The sequence below is a fragment of the Drosophila serrata genome, unplaced genomic scaffold (assembly GCF_035046125.1).
Source record: "Drosophila serrata isolate PLE 108 unplaced genomic scaffold, ASM3504612v1 contig_240, whole genome shotgun sequence".
In the NCBI taxonomy this organism is placed as follows: Eukaryota; Metazoa; Arthropoda; class Insecta; order Diptera; family Drosophilidae; genus Drosophila; species Drosophila serrata.
Window position 1 is genome coordinate 655,699 of NW_028257138.1, and position 18,279 is coordinate 673,977.

At 43.6% G+C, this 18,279-nt stretch overlaps 3 protein-coding genes across 3 annotated transcripts; 2 read left to right on the forward strand and 1 right to left on the reverse strand.

Moving 5' to 3' along the window:
• Positions 1–127: 127 nt before the first annotated feature.
• Obp50e (Odorant-binding protein 50e) lies at positions 128–1,093 on the reverse strand. The gene is made up of 4 exons (XM_020959178.2): positions 853–1,093; positions 679–798; positions 458–614; positions 128–405 (listed from the first exon to the last, which is right to left on the reverse strand). The coding sequence occupies exons 1-4, from the start codon at positions 949–951 to the stop codon at positions 191–193; spliced, it is 591 nt and encodes a 196-aa protein (XP_020814837.2). The 5' UTR covers positions 952–1,093; the 3' UTR covers positions 128–190.
• A 2,388-nt stretch (positions 1,094–3,481) lies between these two features.
• Positions 3,482–10,970, forward strand: Dh44-R1 (Diuretic hormone 44 receptor 1). Its single transcript, XM_020959172.2, has 12 exons — positions 3,482–4,020; positions 7,902–8,197; positions 8,482–8,680; positions 8,760–8,853; positions 9,137–9,311; positions 9,381–9,454; positions 9,547–9,657; positions 9,727–9,915; positions 9,983–10,098; positions 10,180–10,236; positions 10,302–10,512; positions 10,570–10,970. The coding sequence occupies exons 2-12, from the start codon at positions 7,933–7,935 to the stop codon at positions 10,594–10,596; spliced, it is 1,518 nt and encodes a 505-aa protein (XP_020814831.2). The 5' UTR covers positions 3,482–4,020; positions 7,902–7,932; the 3' UTR covers positions 10,597–10,970.
• Positions 10,971–16,605: 5,635 nt separating this feature from the next.
• LOC110189203 (lysosomal aspartic protease) lies at positions 16,606–18,057 on the forward strand. The gene has a single exon (XM_020959173.2). It carries the CDS (start codon positions 16,721–16,723, stop codon positions 17,903–17,905), a length of 1,185 nt encoding a protein of 394 aa, XP_020814832.1. The 5' UTR covers positions 16,606–16,720; the 3' UTR covers positions 17,906–18,057.
• Positions 18,058–18,279: the final 222 nt, after the last annotated feature.

Consider the following 18,279-nt stretch of genomic DNA (forward strand, 5'->3'; position numbering starts at 1 on the left):
ATCCTAAAGCGCAAAGCGAGTACGAACAAGAGCATACGCATTTGTCATGGTCAATTTGCTGGCTAATTGTCAGCGAGTCGAGGTCGAGTATTAATGGATTTCGAACAGCGATCCAAAGATTAAACTAAATGGTTGAAACTTTTACTTTAAATCTTTGTTTACACTACAAATATGTTATCAAATTAGAGCATCAGCTGCTAGGCAATGGGACATGGGGCAGGGGGTTGCATTGCTCGGCGAATTCCTTGGCCAGATTGCAGGGACGCTCGTTCTTCCACATTTTCGGGGGACACTTGAGGAAGGTTTCGGCATTCACACAGCTGTAGATAATGCCAGCAAAAGGTGAACAGCCGTGAGGCAGGACCTTGTAGGACTCAATGTTCGACGACTTCATGTGGCTCTTAACTTAAATTGAGGAATTATTACTGCGAGCTTAAGTTATATCAATCATACGCACTGTTGCCCAGGCAGGCCTCAAAGGAGTGCACGATGTGAGCCACAATGTCCTGATCCCGCCTGTGGACATGCTGCTCCAGGTACTGCTTGACCCTGTCCATTTTGATTTTGCCATTGACCATAGCTCCTGTTTCCCGATAGATGCAATCGGGATAGCACTGAAATATATAACATAGATTATACTTTAAGAAGTTTATCCTTAAGTTACAGAGGACTACTCACCAGATGAGCATAGCTGGGATACTTGGAATTGGCCGACTTCAAGCCACTCACATACTTGTTGCACTTCTGGGGCACATCGCCCATATCCAGCTCTGGCGTACGACAACAGGTGTTAATGTCCTGCAAAAGGATGCTTACGGAAGTTCTATCGTATATACATTAATTTGTACCTACAAAATTGTTAAAGCTTGGCGGCGATGAACAGTTGAAGGCCGCCTGCGTACATTCCAGCAGTAAAGTCACAACACAAAAACTAATTATCGCCTTGCGCATGTTTTCGAAAAAAGCAATGATTAATCTCCGCTGTGGTGCCGCAAAAAGAATAAAATTCTCCTAGCCCTCCGACGTTCGCTTTATATAGCCAAAAATCGGGCCCATTTTAATGGGTCTGTAATGAAATACGGTCATTTGCCATTGTTTTGTTGGTTCAATGCGTCCACCGAAGGCTGGGGAGCAATCGCCGGCGGCTCACAGAGGTTGACTGACTGATGACTGGACGCGATTCCATTCGATGATTCGTTGGCCAGCACCAGCAGCAGCTCGTGCGTGACGAGAAATGGGGAAATACCAGAAGCTGGCGCAAATTGGGCGAAAATAATACGGATATAGTGGGATAAAATCAAAGTGACTCACGCACTTACTCACACACTCACACGCAGGTGCAACTACTGCGATTAATCCTTTTGCTATTCCCTTACAGTCTAATTAGTGTGGCGTGTAATTAATGAGAATGCTGAAAGACGAGCCCCCTTTGGCACCGAGGTGTTCAAGACGCCCATCTAAGTAATTGTTGAGTGCCATGGCACCCAACTCCTCATTTAATGCGTGGCTGCACTGTAAGAAAACTGGTTATTTGTTGGTTGAATTTACTTAGCCATGAGGAGGTTCCTTTTGTAGAATATTACAAGACATATTTGCATATTTGAATATTTAATCGATATTTTTATATGCTAATTGCTTGGGTAAATTAAACCTTATAAAATATCATGACTAAGGCAAAAATGATTCAAATTTCAGTCGGATACCTTTTCCATGCTAGTCTTTAAAGGGTTAACCAATCTACATATTGCGTTTTTAAATTTTTTTAATGTAAAATTTTCTTTTTTTTTTGTAAAATTTTGACAATTTTAATGATGTAACCCCTTATAGAAATTTCAAATTTTGAAAAAAATTAAAAAAATTTATTTTTCTCCAGGACATAGCTAGATCGACGCAACTGATGATGCTGGTCAACAATATATATATGATTTATAGGGTCGGAAACGACTCCTTCACTTTGTAACAGGCTTCTGACTGAAATTAAATTACCTTGCAAGGGACAAGAAATGTTTATGTTAATCTTAAATAATAAGCAAACCAAATATATTCATACTTTTTCTCAGTGTTCATGTGTTTGTCAGAGCTCCTCCTTTGCCTCCTTTGTCTGCTTATTGTGTCTTCTGCTCAGTGATTTGCTCCTTATGCTCTCAACCACTAAGCTGATGGCTTTTGGGGCATAAAGCGATTTCACCGGAGCTGCTTTTACTTTGCTGGAGCTTAAGCACAGCGATAGTAAATTATTTAAATGAAAATGAAGCAATTCCTTAGGAGCTTTAATGACTTCAAATCGACTTATCAAAGTTAGGCAGTCTGATTGACTTTAGTTTTTCCATTTCCCCATGCAAATCTGGTTAATTGAAAACTTGTATGCTTCGGAACGATGTCGAAACAATAGATGCATTCAATGGATTCACCTGAAAACGAATTGAAAAACTTTGTGGTTGGTAGCCGAGTGCGACAGGCAGTAAAGCGAGTGAGTACAAACAAAAAAGGATAAAAAATATAAATTGAAATGCGTGTGACATTAAATTTGCAGGAGACAGGACAACGCTTTAATGCGTGTACAGGGAAATCGGAGAATCCAAGCAGAAGAGCTACACAGAGAATCGTGAAAGCACAGAAGGAGCGAGGGAAAAAGGACATACGTACAGGACACCGAACATGTCTTTGCTTTTGGCATGGAGAGAAAGCATTTTTAAATTGGAATTTAAATGCTTCTGAGTGGCAGTTGACATTAGCATTTGTTTGAAAATCAAACAGTTTGGATAAGGATGTCGCCACCCAGGGCACCCCACATTAACACCCAACCTCGCACCATCCTTCAACCCCCATGTGTCACACGCATTCCACGGCCCCACCAGAATCCCTGCAAATGTTTATCATTCTAATATAAAATTTAGCAGACATGAAAAAAAGAAGCGCCTTAAATAAAAATGTTGCCTTTTGTTTTCTCAACAATTTAATTCCCGGAATATTGTGGGGAAACATCCGCATATTGATATTTCAATAACTGTCACCCGGGGCGCCCGAGACACTTGAATTTAATTTGATCAGACCAGGTGGGAGTCGCAGCAGTGTCTCTCGCATACTTGCAATTAAATCAGCCAGCGACTTCAAAGGCGCTCCTTGCCTTACGCATATATGTATGTATGTATGTATGTATATCCCATATCCCGCCGAGTATTCCTTTTCCACATTTCCTAAGCAAACAGCTCGCAAACAGCCAGCGAAATGCTGGGCAAACACAGGAGGCATCCTGTCAAATATTTGCATAAATCAAATAGGCAGATTTTCGGGCATTAGAATTGCAATCGAATGGGGCGAAAACCCAATTCCTTCCTCCCATTTCCTTTCCCCGCAGGAAATTCCACCTGTTGACTGGCGGAAAGCTATCGGGCAAGAGCAGCAGCTTGTGGAATGCAGCTTTCGGAGCTTTTCCGTGTGGAATCTAAAATTGGCGCCTTTTGGTAAGAACTGGAGCCTTGTTAAGACACATCCTTCGGGCCTGCCGTCAGTTATCAGCGGGATGTCAACGAGTGCGGTTCGTTTTGGCCATCAAAGTTCGGAAATTCAATTCAAAAAGTTTCGACCAATCGGATTTTTTAATTAGAAAAAAATATAAAGGAAACATAAATCAACCCATAAGTCGGTCATTAATTTCATAAAGAAAACTTTGCTAAGGTCAAGGCCCTCAGTGTTTTGTGTTCAAGTGTCGCCATAACAAATAATCCTGCATTAAAATGCGAATATGAGATGTGAACACAATAGAGTGTGTATGATGGCCGTGGTGTGTGTGTATGTGTCAATAACCAAGGCAACTAACAAAAACAGCTTACACATAATCATTTCGCAGCTTAGAAGGCGTTAAACGCATCTAAGCTCGGTCGAAGGGACAAAGGACTTTGGTCAGCTGAGAAGTTCCATTTGCGAAGGCAATCTGCCAGTATTAAGCACAAGGAATCCCAAGGATTTCAAGGATAAGAAAGGGAGTGGAGCAGATACTTCTCCTAGTTAAGGCACAAGGTATGGCATTTTCAGGGGAGAAAAGGGGTAAGCAGAAATGGAAGGATAACAAATTGTGGTTAATTAAAATAGCAATGCACACAAACCCGTATACAAACTCCCACTCACATCCACCTGCTGAAAACAATGCACTTTTGGTTACAATAGAGAAAATTCTGCGGCTGATGGGTTTTTAGAGGGCTGCCCTCGATTGCTTTTGTGTGTTTGCATTATCGATTGCGGGCGGGGAGGGAGAAATTCCGGCCAGATTTCCAAAATAAAACCAAATAACAATACGTTAACCAGGAAGAATCTGCCTGATCCGGACTTGTTGCCCTTCCATTATTATGGGCTTTATGGACTTCCGCTGCGGGTCGAGTAAATCTTTCGCAAATCTCGATGGCATTTCAGCAACTTGTAATGCATTAAACCAAATTTTTATTGAGCCAATAAATAACAGATTTCGAGCACCGGCGCCACCTCCTTTTTATGGACTTATGGCGCGGACTCGATCTGGCTAGGGGGAGATCCCTCACGTAGCTCCTTCGGCTGCAGCTCCTCCATCTTGCACGTGCCGCACACAATGAGCTGAGAAGGAAACGAAACGAAAGGAAAGGAAGGGAAAGCCGTTAAAGGCCACACAATAAAACGCAACACTTGTTGGCAATCGCTCGAGTGTCCGTGACCGTGTCCATTCCCTCGTCCACCAAAGGATATGTGCTGACTTAAGCACTGAAAGTGGCCATCGCTCGGAGATCAGAAGGCTCAAAGGCAGCCGGATACGGAAATGGAAATGGAGTGCGTGCCTGCAAATTATGATGTTGGCGGTGTCTAGACGAGACAGCGACAGAGAAGATTCCCCGAAATAAAAGTAAAGCGTCCAAGGAGGAGGCATTAACACAAACGGAGAGAAAGACCTACTGCATACGAATTCCCCCAACAAATTACATGCTGTATTCCCGATCCAATACATTGTTTCCACGCTCAAACGAGCAATTTAATTAGAAACTTTCTATACGCTACATGCGCTCAAGGCTACACGACGTATACGTAATGCTGCTGGGTGTCCCGTGCGGCGGCATGTTTATACATTTTAAATGCTCTGCTTTTTTTCTGCTGCTCTGGCTGATGCTACTGCTTATGCATATAAAATTTAATGAGCTACATTAATGAGAACCGAAAATAGCACTTTCTCCCTGATGTCCTCCACAGCGATGATGGAGCATTTGCCGAGGTACACGCATAAAAAAGCAACGAGCTTCAATGGCTCGAAAAAAAAGGAAAGTGTGGAATTTAATTTTGCTCTGCATGCTCCGAGGACTTGCGAGGGATGAGTGCTAAATGTGCGAAGACTACCCACTATTCGTTCGTTATGTTTTCAATCCTCTAAAGAAATCCCCAGCAATTGCGAACAAACATTTATAAGCATTATGGCAGCCGGAAATTGCAGAAACTCTCACATGGCCGGGAAAGGACCCAACTAACCCACAAGCAATCCCCCCAGAATTCCCCGCTTTCCATTCTCTTGGTTTTTTTTTGCACATTTGTGTCGCCTTTGGCAAATCCATTGTGTGCAATCGCACGAGATTAGATACAATCTTTCGTAATAGCATGTGAAAAGCAGGAGCTGGAGTAGAAGAAGGACCTGACATGTCCTGTGTGTGTGCGATTTGTCCATCTTCGGCTAGGCCCGTTTCTCTGGCCAACGGATATTTGCGGTAATGTCCCTTTTTATGCCAGCGCTGATTCGTCTCAGCCCGAATGTGTTTGCCTGGCCAGGACACATTCGTCAACTCGCCTGGCCCCGGCAATGAGATTTGTCCATGCGAGCTGTCAGAATGAATTTGCATTTGCACACCCATCTGGCAAGTGTCCTTCGGGGGTTCTTGCCACTGTCTTTCTCTCCTAATTGAAATCGAATATGCAATTAGCAGCGATGGTCATAATTTAGGCTGGCTAATTTCGGTCGACATTATTTATGAGGTAATTAGAGTCGGATGGGTACCACGCACACATTTTTGTTTGCTCTCTCTTCTTTTTTTAAATATATTTTCATACATTTTCAACCTCAAATGAGGCTGTTTCTTAACTCATTTGCGAGGTGTCGAAGCGGGGCAACGGGGCGTATGTGTGCTGCGAGTTAATGAACCGAGGAAGGCAGGTCCCAGGGCTTGGGGAAAACTCCGGCAAAGACGTGCAGCCATGTGCCGCCGTGCAGTAATAATCAACTTGCCTTTTGTTTTATGTACATGCATTGTGCTAATTTACGAGTCAGTTGCCATAAAAACAAGAAATGAAAGGCACAGAAAGGAGCAACAATGGACCTGGCATCCAAGAAGGAAACACTGAGCGCCACAAGGTGGCTTCGGGCGGAATTTTCAATTTGCCTGCGGGTTTAATATTTCATGGATTGTGGCTGGAAATTAGAAAATCGCCCGGGGGAGCATGGCCAAGTAAATCGGAAAATTCCAGAGAAACTAATGCTCTTGGTTCGAGTTGCGTTGCCCGTTGCCCGGAGAAATAGTAAAAAATATAAAAGGGAGTAATATTTAGCTTTTTACTTTTGACGTGGGTTTTCGTTTTCCCTTCCGTTTTCCCGTGGGAACAACGCGGTTTCCTGTTTATTTAAAATTAACCAAGCCTAAGTAGGGAGTTTAGCTATGTGGCAACTTTCCGAGCTCACTGTATGTACAATATACTTATTAAGGAGAATGTATGTGTTGGTTTGCCAGCCCTATTTTATGTCCTGCATTAATGTAACGATGCATCATTTATGCCATTTATTATCAGAGCATAAATGTGAGATTTTATCTTTGAGGCCGAACCGAACCAAAGGGAAGCCCAGTACAGGAAGTTAGCGCTTCTAATTTCTATCACCCCTCAGACCTGGGACTCCTTGGGCCCTTTGACTCTACTTTTATGGCGGAGCCTATCAGCCCCCAAAAACCAGGACATGCCTGTGATCTGCTGACGCTTCGTGCGTTCTCTTTTGATGGCAAAACTAATGAATTTTTATGGCACTGGGCCTGTGCATTTATTTATTTATTTATCTAGCCGCCCTGCTGTGCTGATTTTTCCCTAGAACTGGCAATGGAAATGAAGCCCACACCCATCTACGCTGAATTTATGGCCTTTAAGCTGGCCACGATGTGGGCGTGGCCCGGAGTCGGTGAAACATGGCCAATGCAATTAACACACACACAGGCCACAAGCCACAGGCTGCGGTGAAAGGGAGCGGGTTGAAGGGTTGCAGACCAATTGAACTTTGCCCGCTGGCTTGATTCCTTTTCCTCGGTTCCTCCTGCCGGTCGCCGGGGAATCCCCTAACAATTGTGGGAATTCAAACTTTGCGATTGAACAAGCCCGGTCAAGGAAAGCGAAGATGGCAAAACGGAAATATTGTCAAGTTAGCAATAAACTGACCATGGTGGGACACTATTTTAGTTCACATTTTCTTTTTAAGCGTGAAGTTTTAAGATAAGTAAATTAAAATTAAATTTTTTAAGATAAAATACTTTTTGGAAATACTTTGAACTTATTCATAAATATTGTACAGGGTTAATGCCAAAAGTTAATTAATAAAAGTTAATTAATTTCAATTCGGAGAGTTTTTTTTGCTAGTTTTGATTAGGTGCAAAATTAAAATAAAAGTTACAATTTTTAAAATGTTTTTAAATTTGAAAAAAGTGGGTAAAATTCAGCTACCATGCCAGATATGCTTGACTCGTGACGCTGATCAAGACTATATATGATTTATAGGGTCGGAAATGCCTCCTTCACTGCATAGCAAGCTTCTGACTTCACTACAAGGATATAAAAAAGAATCCTTTGCAGATGAAAAATAGTTTAAAACAACGTTTTATTTGCCACTCAAGGTTCCTCCTTTATCTCTATCTTTTCAGTGACAGACACGCGGAAGCAGGATGTTCAAGGATGAGTGAACACGACCACATCGATTCGGCGAATGCCAGCGGGAGCGATCCCCTCCTGGATCTCCACAACCTGGGAGGCATCGAAGAAAGCGTTGAACTAAAGTGTCTGGTGCAGGAGCACATTGAAGCCACCACCTACGGCAACGCCAGTGACCACTGCCTCACCCAGTTCGACTCCATTCTGTGTTGGCCAAGAACGGTCCGAGGAACGCTGGCAGTGCTCCAGTGCATGGACGAGTTGCAGGGGATTCACTATGACAGCAGCAGTGAGTGGAAGTTAACCTAACCACTATTTAGAAAGTTAGCCTTTGACCTATTACTACTATATATTGCTACACTGTGGGGATATATTAGCAAAGATTTCTAGAGGTTTTGTATAAATCTAAAAAATAAACGCGAAATGGTTTTAATAATTACTATAACTAATCGGAATATTGTAATAACAAAATTTTGCTGTTAAATGTCAAGTTTTTTATTGCTTAATATTAATGTTTTATATTAATTATTAGTTTTATTTTCCATGTGCTCTTGTTAAATCCACCCATATCAGAGAATGCCACAAGGTTCTGTCACTCCAATGGAACGTGGGAGAAGTACACCAACTACGATGCCTGCGCCCACCTGCCCGCCCCGGAAACGGTGCCGGAGTTCGAGGTCATCGTGGAACTGCCCACCATCATCTACTATATTGGATACACCATCAGCCTGGTCTCGCTGTCGCTGGCGCTGATTGTCTTCGCCTACTTCAAGTGAGTCCTAGTTAAACCCTTGACCTTCCTATTTGTTGGCATTTATTTTTGCCCCGCGCCCGTATTTTTATACCCACAGGGAACTGCGTTGCCTGCGCAACACCATTCACGCCAATTTGTTCTTTACATACATCATGTCGGCATTGTTCTGGATACTCTTGCTATCCGTGCAGGTGAGTTGGGAGTAACTGTGATATAATTGCAATTGCAGTCTTATTAAATCACTCTTGAGTTACTGAATCCATTTGAAATGGCAAAGTGGATTATTATTCCTGGCGAAAAAAGAGGATTTCGGAAGAGCAAAGCAGGAAACATCTGCCACAGCTCATTATTAAGTTCAAGATATGAATTTAATAGATCTTTAGAGGGAATATATCGAAGATTGTAATGCATATTGAAGGGATATTCATTTAACGAGTTTTAAATAATTGAATCCTTTAAAATCCCTTTCTTCAGATATCCATCAGGAGTGGCCTGGGCAGTTGCATCGCCTTGATCACCTTATTTCACTTCTTCACACTGACAAACTTCTTTTGGATGCTGGTTGAGGGTCTGTACCTGTACATGCTGGTGGTGAAAACCTTCTCGGGCGATAACCTGCGCTTCAACATCTACGCCTCCATAGGCTGGGGTAAGTTCAAATGCCTAAAAGGCCTCCTGTGGTCTCCAATTAAGTCTCTCCCACGTCCCGCGTCGACAGGTGGTCCTGCCGTGTTCATTGTCACCTGGGCGGTGGCCAAGAGTCTGACGGTCACCTACAGCACCACCGAAAAGGTGAGAGTCGGAGTCTATTCTGGGATTACCTACTCCTCGAGCCAGCAGCAGTAGCTCACCTTTCTGGTTTCACCTTTGCCTCTTTTTCACAGTATGACATCAACTGTCCCTGGATGCAGGAAACCCATGTGGATTGGATATACCAGGGGCCTGTGTGTGCGGTGCTAATCATCAATCTCACCTTCCTGTTGCGCATCATGTGGGTGCGTAAGCCTGGGCACAGAGAAGCCACATTTTTTTGGGGAGGTTTCATGGGGCTGCTTTCCTTGCAGGTTCTCATCACAAAGCTTCGGTCGGCCAATACTGTGGAGACGCGTCAGTATCGGAAGGCGGCCAAGGCCTTGCTGGTGCTCATTCCGCTTTTCGGCATCACCTACCTAGTGGTATTAGCCGGTCCCTCGGAGTCTGGCCTAATGGGTCACATGTTTGCGGTTCTGCGAGCTGTTCTACTGAGCACTCAGGTGGGTTTTGTGTCTCCTCGTAGCCTTCTCTTTGCGCTTAAGCCAGGATGTGTGTCGTCTCTCCTAGGGCTTCTCCGTGTCGCTGTTCTACTGTTTCCTGAACTCAGAGGTGCGAAATGCACTAAGACATCACATTTCCACGTGGCGGGACACGCGCACCATCCAGCTCAACCAGAACAGAAGGTGAGTCTGTAAACAAGACATTTAAAGCTGAAGATAAGACTTTTCACTTACAATTTCTCCTGGTGTAATCCTTACCATCAGATACACGACGAAAAGTTTCACGAAAGGCGGTGGTTCCCCTCGAGCCGAGAGCATGCGGTAAGTAGCCAGGACTAACTGAGAACGATGTAACCGGATTAGATGACCTCTTCTACTTTTTGCAGACCCCTAACCAGTTACTATGGCCGCGGGAAGCGGGAGTCCTGCGTGAGCTCGGCCACCACCACTACGCTGGTGGGTCACCATGCTCCACTTTCCATCCACAGGGGATCGAACAATGCCCTGCACACCATGCCCACTCTGGTGGGGGGCAATGCCATGAGTTCCGGCAGCACTCTGAGCGTGATGCCCCGGGCCATTAGTCCCCTGATGAGGGTGAGTCCAGGAGGAAGTCCTCCGCCAATCCCCTGACTAATTGTTTTCAAATTGCAGCAGGGACTCGAGGAGAACTCCGTGTAGACGAATACGATTTTAGCCAGGCAACTGCATCTTAAGAGACTGAACTTTCATTGAATTCCACAGATCTGCGTATGCGATTAGTTAGCTAGTACAAGTACTATTTTAGGAGGAGTGCGATGAAAAACGAAACCAAGTACCAGCAGGCGCCCCAGTTAAGTAAGGCTCATTGTTTTAAACTGTTAGATGTCGTCTACTTGTACTACACTCCAATATGTGGACCGCCGAGAGTCCCAATTCCCATAGGAAAATTGTAAACTCCCCTCCGCTATGTCCTCCATCTGTAGTAGCTGTTGAATGTAACTCAAAGTGGACAATGTTCCCATCTCACAAAACCGAGCATCTAAATAAAGAAATATCTATTTACTTCGGTGTAATTCATTGGATTATTTTATTCATTGTGTTACTGGGATTTATATTCTTTGATGATGCCAGAGCTTATGTGTATTCAATAAATTTCCGGGAATTGCACAAAGAGCGGGGAAAACTTTGGAGGCCCCGCTTCGTTATGAAAAATATGGCAAAAAAGTTGAAGGGAAAGTTGACATAGCAAACACATGTTCAACTCGACGGAACTTGGCTAAAAGGATGCAACAGTTTGGCGAGCCAACAGTACGCAGCGGTGGCGAGGAGCTCTCAAAAATCTCGCACGATAATCTGAGTGCAAAAGTTTCATGGCCAGAAGAAAGTTTCTATCAAAACACACACATTTTATGAGCTGACAGAACAGAAGGAAAATGGTGGTCTGTTTGGCTTTATCAAGGATTTCGTTTGGTATTAATAAACCCTGAAAACGACAAGGAGTAGCCGCGTCTCCTAAGTACATTTTCGGCAACCTCTTACCTTTTAATTTCCCTCAATTACATTTATAATTGATAGAAATTTCGGTTGCTCGTGAAAAATCTGCCCATGGCCAGGCCTAATTGTTCACTAATTGGACCTGAGCGAGGCAAACACAGTGCAGAGTTTAATGAGTTAATTGACCCAAGTTGAGAAAAAGGTTCCTCTGCCCTTCTACTTCCCTCTCCCAGTTCCGCTTCAAAGGTCAACTTTGAGGAACTTAGCATCCAAATGGCTTCTGCACTTAGCGTTTTAGTCAAGAGTCCCTTGGAAATATTAAGCTCAAAATGTTGCACACATTTCGGCGAGCTCAAAATTCATGGAAACTACTGCCAGAAGAGCCCCCGAAAACGCTCATAAATGTTGCATGAGGAGTGGCCATGCAAGTACAGATAAAAACTAGAAAGGTTCGTTTTGGTGTTTTTCGTTTGCCAAGACTATCAGATACCCAGCCATTATAATACTTTATTATTAGTTAGAATTAAGTTTAGCGGTGTCTAAATAATATATGTTTCTAACTAAGTATTTATTACATTTTTTAAAATAAACAACAGATTTCTGTGTATATTCTTAGTGAATTCAAAGTCCTTAAACTCCCTTCGAATACCGTTCAAACTATCCTGAAGCTAAACGCAGACAAAGGAAGAGTCCAACAAAAAATAACTATACAGGCGAATACAAATGTAAATATTTCACTCCAACTACTCCTCTGTTTGTCCAGATGCAAGCCGAAAACGAGTAAAAAAAAATAAAAATAAAAAATAGAAATGAATGTTTAATGTGCACGAAATATGCACAGAATGTTTGTCGTTCTCTTCATTTGATATGCAGAGGTTTCTTTCTTTCTTTCCTTCGCAGTTGTAATGGTTTTATATATCCGCCGGAAGTGGCGATTGCGGTAGCCACGTTTCCGCTCTTAGCCTAATTGAAAAGCCCAACTTTCCGCGAGAATAAAACTTTGAAGGATTTAAATTTATAAAAAAAGAAGAAAGGAAGCAATCCAAACAAACTCGCAGCGCAACTTGTACTCAATGTGTGGCAAATGCTTAAATGGAATCACTTCGATGTGTGGCAAGTCCTTAACTTCAATGGCCACCTTAACTTCAATGGCTCCCGTCCCGCCCCCAACTTTTGAACTTCCGTCAACATATGCGTCGTGTGCAGCTGTCGCGCCTTGAGGATCCTGGCGACAAGGACACTTGCCAGCACCTGGAGCGGCCTGATAAGAGGGGAAAAGGGTGCCACAAAAATGCCAACGCAATTGTAGCATTTTAATTAACCAAATTGTGCGCATAAAATGGCAACTTCAGCAACACCCAGCTCTGCGGAGAAACGGAACTCAATTAAAAGTCGCTTAGGCGCCCACTATACATGAAATGAAATGAAATCTTTTTCAAAGGGTTCGCCAGTTGCTTTAATTAACGCCCTCCGCCACCGCTTTCCCAAAAATCTCAAGGATAGGGGAATTTAAGGAACGGCGCAGTAACTGAGACGTTAACACGTCGGCATCAGGTCAAAGGCGGGGAATACAAAAAATATACCTATACATTTAAATGAGGGGAAAACACTGGTTACTGGGGTATATTCAGGGATAAAAGGGTGGAAATACTTCACTGAGAGAAAAATGAATCTAAAAGAAGTATGAAATAAATTCTCTGGGTGTTATAGAAACCAAACGTTGAAGAGAATTAGGTTCATTTAATATTGATCGAATATCGGTATTAAATATATGAATTAATAATACACCATTATCCACAACACACGTTCTGCAGTGAAACTTTCGCTATAATTAAAAAAAAGAACCCGCTGCCATTCAAAGAGTTGCGCATTCAGGCGCTACATGATTTATGTGTATCGGATCCCACTGCGAATCTCTTTAATTATGCGTTGAGCCATGTATTATGAATAGGCAAAAAGTTAGCGCCTAGTTGGCGGCTGAAATTCCCCCCCAAAAGTCCTTGGACATAAAGTGTATTCCTTCTGACGCGGCCTCACGCTCGACTGACTGTGGTTACCCAAAGTATTTGGCCGCAGGACATGTGCCCTGCTCCTGCTCACAAAGCTCAAATGTTTAGGGGGTGAGCCTCCATTCCCCTCGGGGCCGGGGCTAATTAAATATTTGCTCTTTGCCGGCTTAAACAATTCTGTCATTGTTCTGAGAACTTTGAACTGGCGCCGGCGACAACTTAAAGCTGTCAGCGAGGCAGACAGGAGTATAGAGTAAACTTCCGCAATCCTCCTGCTGGTGACGGTTTAAAAACAATTTCCGCAGGCTGCCATGGGAAAAGAGGGTGACATTCTTTATGCAAATCGAATTGGGACAGCTGCTGTTCCTGGCACTGGCACTGGCAGTGGAGTTGAGCCCCAGCCAGCATATATGCATCGTGGTTCGCCAACTAAAGTCCCATGATATCGGCAATGCATACTAATTACTCGAATATAGAGTGATGGCTTTATATTTCGCCGGTGTTTATGCCAAAGAAAAATCAATCAAAATCCAGCACAAAGTGTTTCTCTTAATTGATTGCTTCACAGGATATCAATCAATGCCGAAGGCAAAAGCCACTTTCCCGGCCTTTAAGCCGCTTAATATGACCGCAGGTCTGAAGTGCGAAAATCAGCAAGTTAATGAGTTAAGAGGAACGCTTAAGGACCATCACATCTCGATTCTTCCCGTTCCCTGGCACTTATTCATCACACTTTGCCTCATAAACTGACACAGCACCGCATTATCCTTCCGCCCTGTAATCCTGCAGAAATTTAACACCTCCCGTGTTGGCAGGGAGGTCCTTTTCCATTTCCCCGCACTATTCTACATCTCATGGTAATGGCAATTTATTTCCATATTCCAGCTGCTCCATTGACACTTGCAGCTGAGTAATGCAGGCTGCCGCGGGGGAAAATACGGAAAAACATGATACACAGGATGCGAGTTCGAGTTCACACAAAACACTCGGCGAGTCCTTGTTCATATTTTCCCCAACAATCCTGTTTGGGTTAAAGGGATTGCCAACTGGCTGAGGGGGTAAAAGTTTCGCCTGCTGCGAAACAAATCAATAAACTGGAAACCCAATTCGGAGTTTGCCTGTTTTTTGGTTTTCGGTTTTGGTTTTCGACCCCACTAATTGGCCCATAAATAATTTAAAACGGCAACAAGTCAGTCTACTGTATATATAAATGTTTATTTTTTTGCCATTTCCACAACATAGTCGTGTACTTTAAAGGCATCTCCATTTAAAGAGCTAAGCACCCCTTTTTGCTATATAGATATAGATAGCTGAGCGAAAGTTTCACATTATAATTGGTTTTGTTTTAGGGGAAAATGGAGAAGAAAGAAGGCCAAGAAGACCACATGGCCTGCAGTTCTTGGCCAAAAACTTTTAGACAGCTGTGTGGACTGGGCATCCTTGGAACTCTATCTCTTTCGTATTAGCAGGCTGGGAATTCGTTTGCCTGTTTTTTTCGGTTTGGGTTTTTCTTTTTTTTTTATTTGGCAGAAACCAAACCTAATTTATAAGCATCAAAGAATACAAAATGTGGTGCCGCTGCCGCTGCCTGCCTGCAATTTCCGCTTTCCAATTTAAGACGGAGTTTACCTTTTTCCTTGTGGTGGACACAGGTCGAGGCGGCACAACAGGAAACCCGGGGAGAAACTGGGCAAAAAACCCGACAAACTTTTCGTTTCGTTTTACCAAAAAATCAACAAGTGTTGCCACACACAAGTTTTCTTTTTGGCTCCTGACACTCGGTGACAGCTTTTCACAACAGCTCAGCCTTAGCCTCAGCCCCAACCTCATTCTCTGCCCCATTCAGTCCACTTCCTGTCACCGACATGACTTTTGACTTTAACTCTGTCCCAGTGACTGATTTTGGTGATTTTCCTGACAGCCAAAAGTTGTCCTGCCCCTAACTTTAATTGTGTTTGCCTAATTTAATGAGTGCCTGCTTAACTCTCCTGCCTTTTTGCCTAATGGCTGATAATGCAATTTGAATTCTGCCGATAATGTTATTTGCCCAGGACGAAGCAAAGTCGCCTTCAATTAACCTGTGAGTGCTTGTGCTCGCATTCGAATTCCCTGCCAATCCTTTTTTTCGGCTCTCGGCCAGGAGTGAAATGCAATAATTAATTGTGCCAGCAAGCCCTCAGAAGGCGACTTGCTGGGATAAGAATAATGCAAAGGATGCCATCCCCGCCATTGTTGGATATTTCTGGTCCCCCATTAGCACAGGTGTGGCCTGTCACTGACAGCTGGCAGCGACGTCTGAAAAGGTTTTCGGGATTTTTGTATTTGGGTCCTGAGTCCTTTGGTGTGTGTTATCATTCGAGGGCCCCCAGTGTGAGACTTGTTATTGTCGCATTAGCCAGACTGGGCTGACGTTTTAATTGGAGCTCCTCCAACGATGTTTACCCCTGAAAGTTCTCCGCTGCCCCACACAGGACAAAAACACATTTGATAGACACTCGTGTACAAGCAATTGAGCAGATCTCTTTATGCAAAGTACGAAATGAAAATGCAATCGAGCAGAAAGAACTACAATTAGAAGCCCTTCCCCCTCAGTGCAAGTATTCGCCTTTTGTATATGGTATTGATTCGTACATTGATTCGACTCGAACTCGACACCTTTCGACGATTTCGCATTGCAATGAAAAGGTTTCCCTGCTCCGCTCGTTCGCCTTGCCCCCTGGTACATATTCGATGGGAGTTCGATTCGAAAAATGGTGCCGCCACACAGACGTTTCACATTTCCAATTACATTTTCATGGAAATTTTTATGCTGCTGGGTACTTTTAACGCAGGGTAAGGGGCTATGGCTTTTTTGATGTGATATGAATGTCAAAAGAATGCGAAATAGGTTGTATTTGTTGAAATGAAACATGAAAGGTTCTCAAGAAATGTGTCATTAGGCTAAGCTGTCTATTGGAAAATGTCCAATATATCACAATAATTAGGTTTCTTCTCAAGTATTTTAATACTGAACTTTATATATTATTATATTATATTTGATAATACTGAAGCTTGAAAGAAAGAAAACTAAAGGTGGGCAATACCCCTTTAAGAGGTAACAGTAGTTCGAATCCGTACAACAAATCTTCTTTATGCTGAAATCGGAAGCAGCGCATATGCAATGGAAATATTTAATCACAATTTATTTTGCAACAAGTTGCGTGGGTGTTGTTTTTCACTTTCCCAACGCTTTATCGTATCGACTTGCCTTTGAAAACTGTCACTTTCAACCTTGTTTCGACGTGGAGCTCGACTATTGCTTATCCGCTTTTGATAGCATTATGTGGCATTTATTTCCGCTATTTCCGTTGCTGCTGCTACTTCCGGTTGTCTGCAACGGAGAGCTGTTTACAGTCCCGTTGCATCGTTTTCCTTCCGCTCGTCATCGCTTTGAGAAGCTGGGCATCCGGATGGATAGGCTGCGTCTGAAATACACCGAGGACCGGTACAATAATTGGGAGTTAGTGCGGGAGGAGCCTAAGAGTGTGCCGCTAAGCAATTACCTGGACGCCCAGTACTTTGGCCCCATCACCGTTGGAATTCCGCCGCAGAGTTTCAACGTGATCTTCGACACTGGTTCCTCGAATCTGTGGGTGCCCTCCGGTCGCTGTGCCTACTCAATGGTGGCCTGTCGTGTCCACAATAGGTACTACGCCAAAAAGTCATCCTCCTATAGGGCCCAGGGGAACCCATTTGCTATCCATTACGGAAGTGGAAGTCTCTCGGGGTTCCTCTCAAGGGATACTATCGGAATAGCTGGTCTGCAGATCGAGAATCAAATATTTGCCGAGGCCACTGATATGCCTGGACCAATCTTCTTGGCCGCCAAATTCGATGGAATTTTCGGTCTGGGCTACAGGAGCATTTCCATGATGCGGGTGAAGCCTCCATTTTATGCAATGATGGAACAAGGACTGCTTTCAGAGCCCGTCTTTAGTGTCTATCTGAACAGGAAGGGTAAATCGGAGGGCGGCTTCATCTTCTTTGGCGGCTCCAATCCAGACTTTTACACCGGCAACTTCACCTACGTCCCGGTGAGCTATCGAGCCTATTGGCAGGTGAAAATGAATTCGGCCATCATCAAGGGTATGGAACTGTGCCATGATGGCTGCGAAGTGATTGTAGATACGGGCACCTCCTTCCTGGCCTTGCCCTACGACCAGGCCATACTTATCAACGAATCCATTGGCGGAAGGCCATCACCTTATGGCCAGTTCTTTGTAAATTGTAATACGGTTTCGAAGCTGCCCACGATCACCTTCACCCTGGGAGATAGACAATTTTTCCTGGACGGTCACGAGTATGTCTTTCGGGATCGAAAGACCTGCTTTTCCGCCTTCATCGCCGTGGATTTACCATCGCCTCGCGGACCCCTGTGGATACTGGGGGATGTCTTTTTGGGAAAATACTATACGGAATTCGACATGGGAAGGCATCGCATTGGCTTCGCCGACGCCAGGAGCTGAGGCCATGTCTGCTGTTTGATGGGCTCCTTGTTATTTCGACGACTGGTTGCCATAACACGTGAAAAATTCAGCAAACAAAGAGGAAAAACAAGGTGTACACATATCCTATGTGGGCTTGGGAGATACTCTACTTGATGGCTTTAGTTGTATTTTGTTAAAGTTCAAAGCTTGTATTAATCTTTTCCTTATTTTTTAAATGTTAAATAAATATATTTTTAGCAGGAGTATTGTTATTAATGTTTCAAATGAAATTATGCAGTTATTCTTCTATATCACTAGAAGATAAGTCGGAGGATGGCGAATCGGTCGACTACTTATATCATATATTATATATTAAGCTGACATAGGAACAATCGGACGATTTATAGAACTAT

Bases quoted from the DNA above. Each gene is read 5' to 3' on its own strand.
- Obp50e (XM_020959178.2), bottom strand. From the start codon at position 951: ATGCGCAAGGCGATAATTAGTTTTTGTGTTGTGACTTTACTGCTGGAA. The intron at 615-678 runs GTGAGTAGTCCT...TATATATTTCAG, and splicing joins ATCCCAGCTATGCTCATCTG to TGCTATCCCGATTGCATCTA. The intron at 406-457 runs GTGCGTATGATT...CCTCAATTTAAG, and splicing joins TGAGGCCTGCCTGGGCAACA to TTAAGAGCCACATGAAGTCG.
- Dh44-R1 (XM_020959172.2), top strand. From the start codon at position 7,933: ATGAGTGAACACGACCACATCGATTCGGCGAATGCCAGCGGGAGCGAT. The intron at 9,312-9,380 runs GTAAGTTCAAAT...CCGCGTCGACAG, and splicing joins CTACGCCTCCATAGGCTGGG to GTGGTCCTGCCGTGTTCATT. The intron at 9,916-9,982 runs GTGGGTTTTGTG...CGTCTCTCCTAG, and splicing joins CTGTTCTACTGAGCACTCAG to GGCTTCTCCGTGTCGCTGTT.
- LOC110189203 (XM_020959173.2), top strand. From the start codon at position 16,721: ATGTGGCATTTATTTCCGCTATTTCCGTTGCTGCTGCTACTTCCGGTT.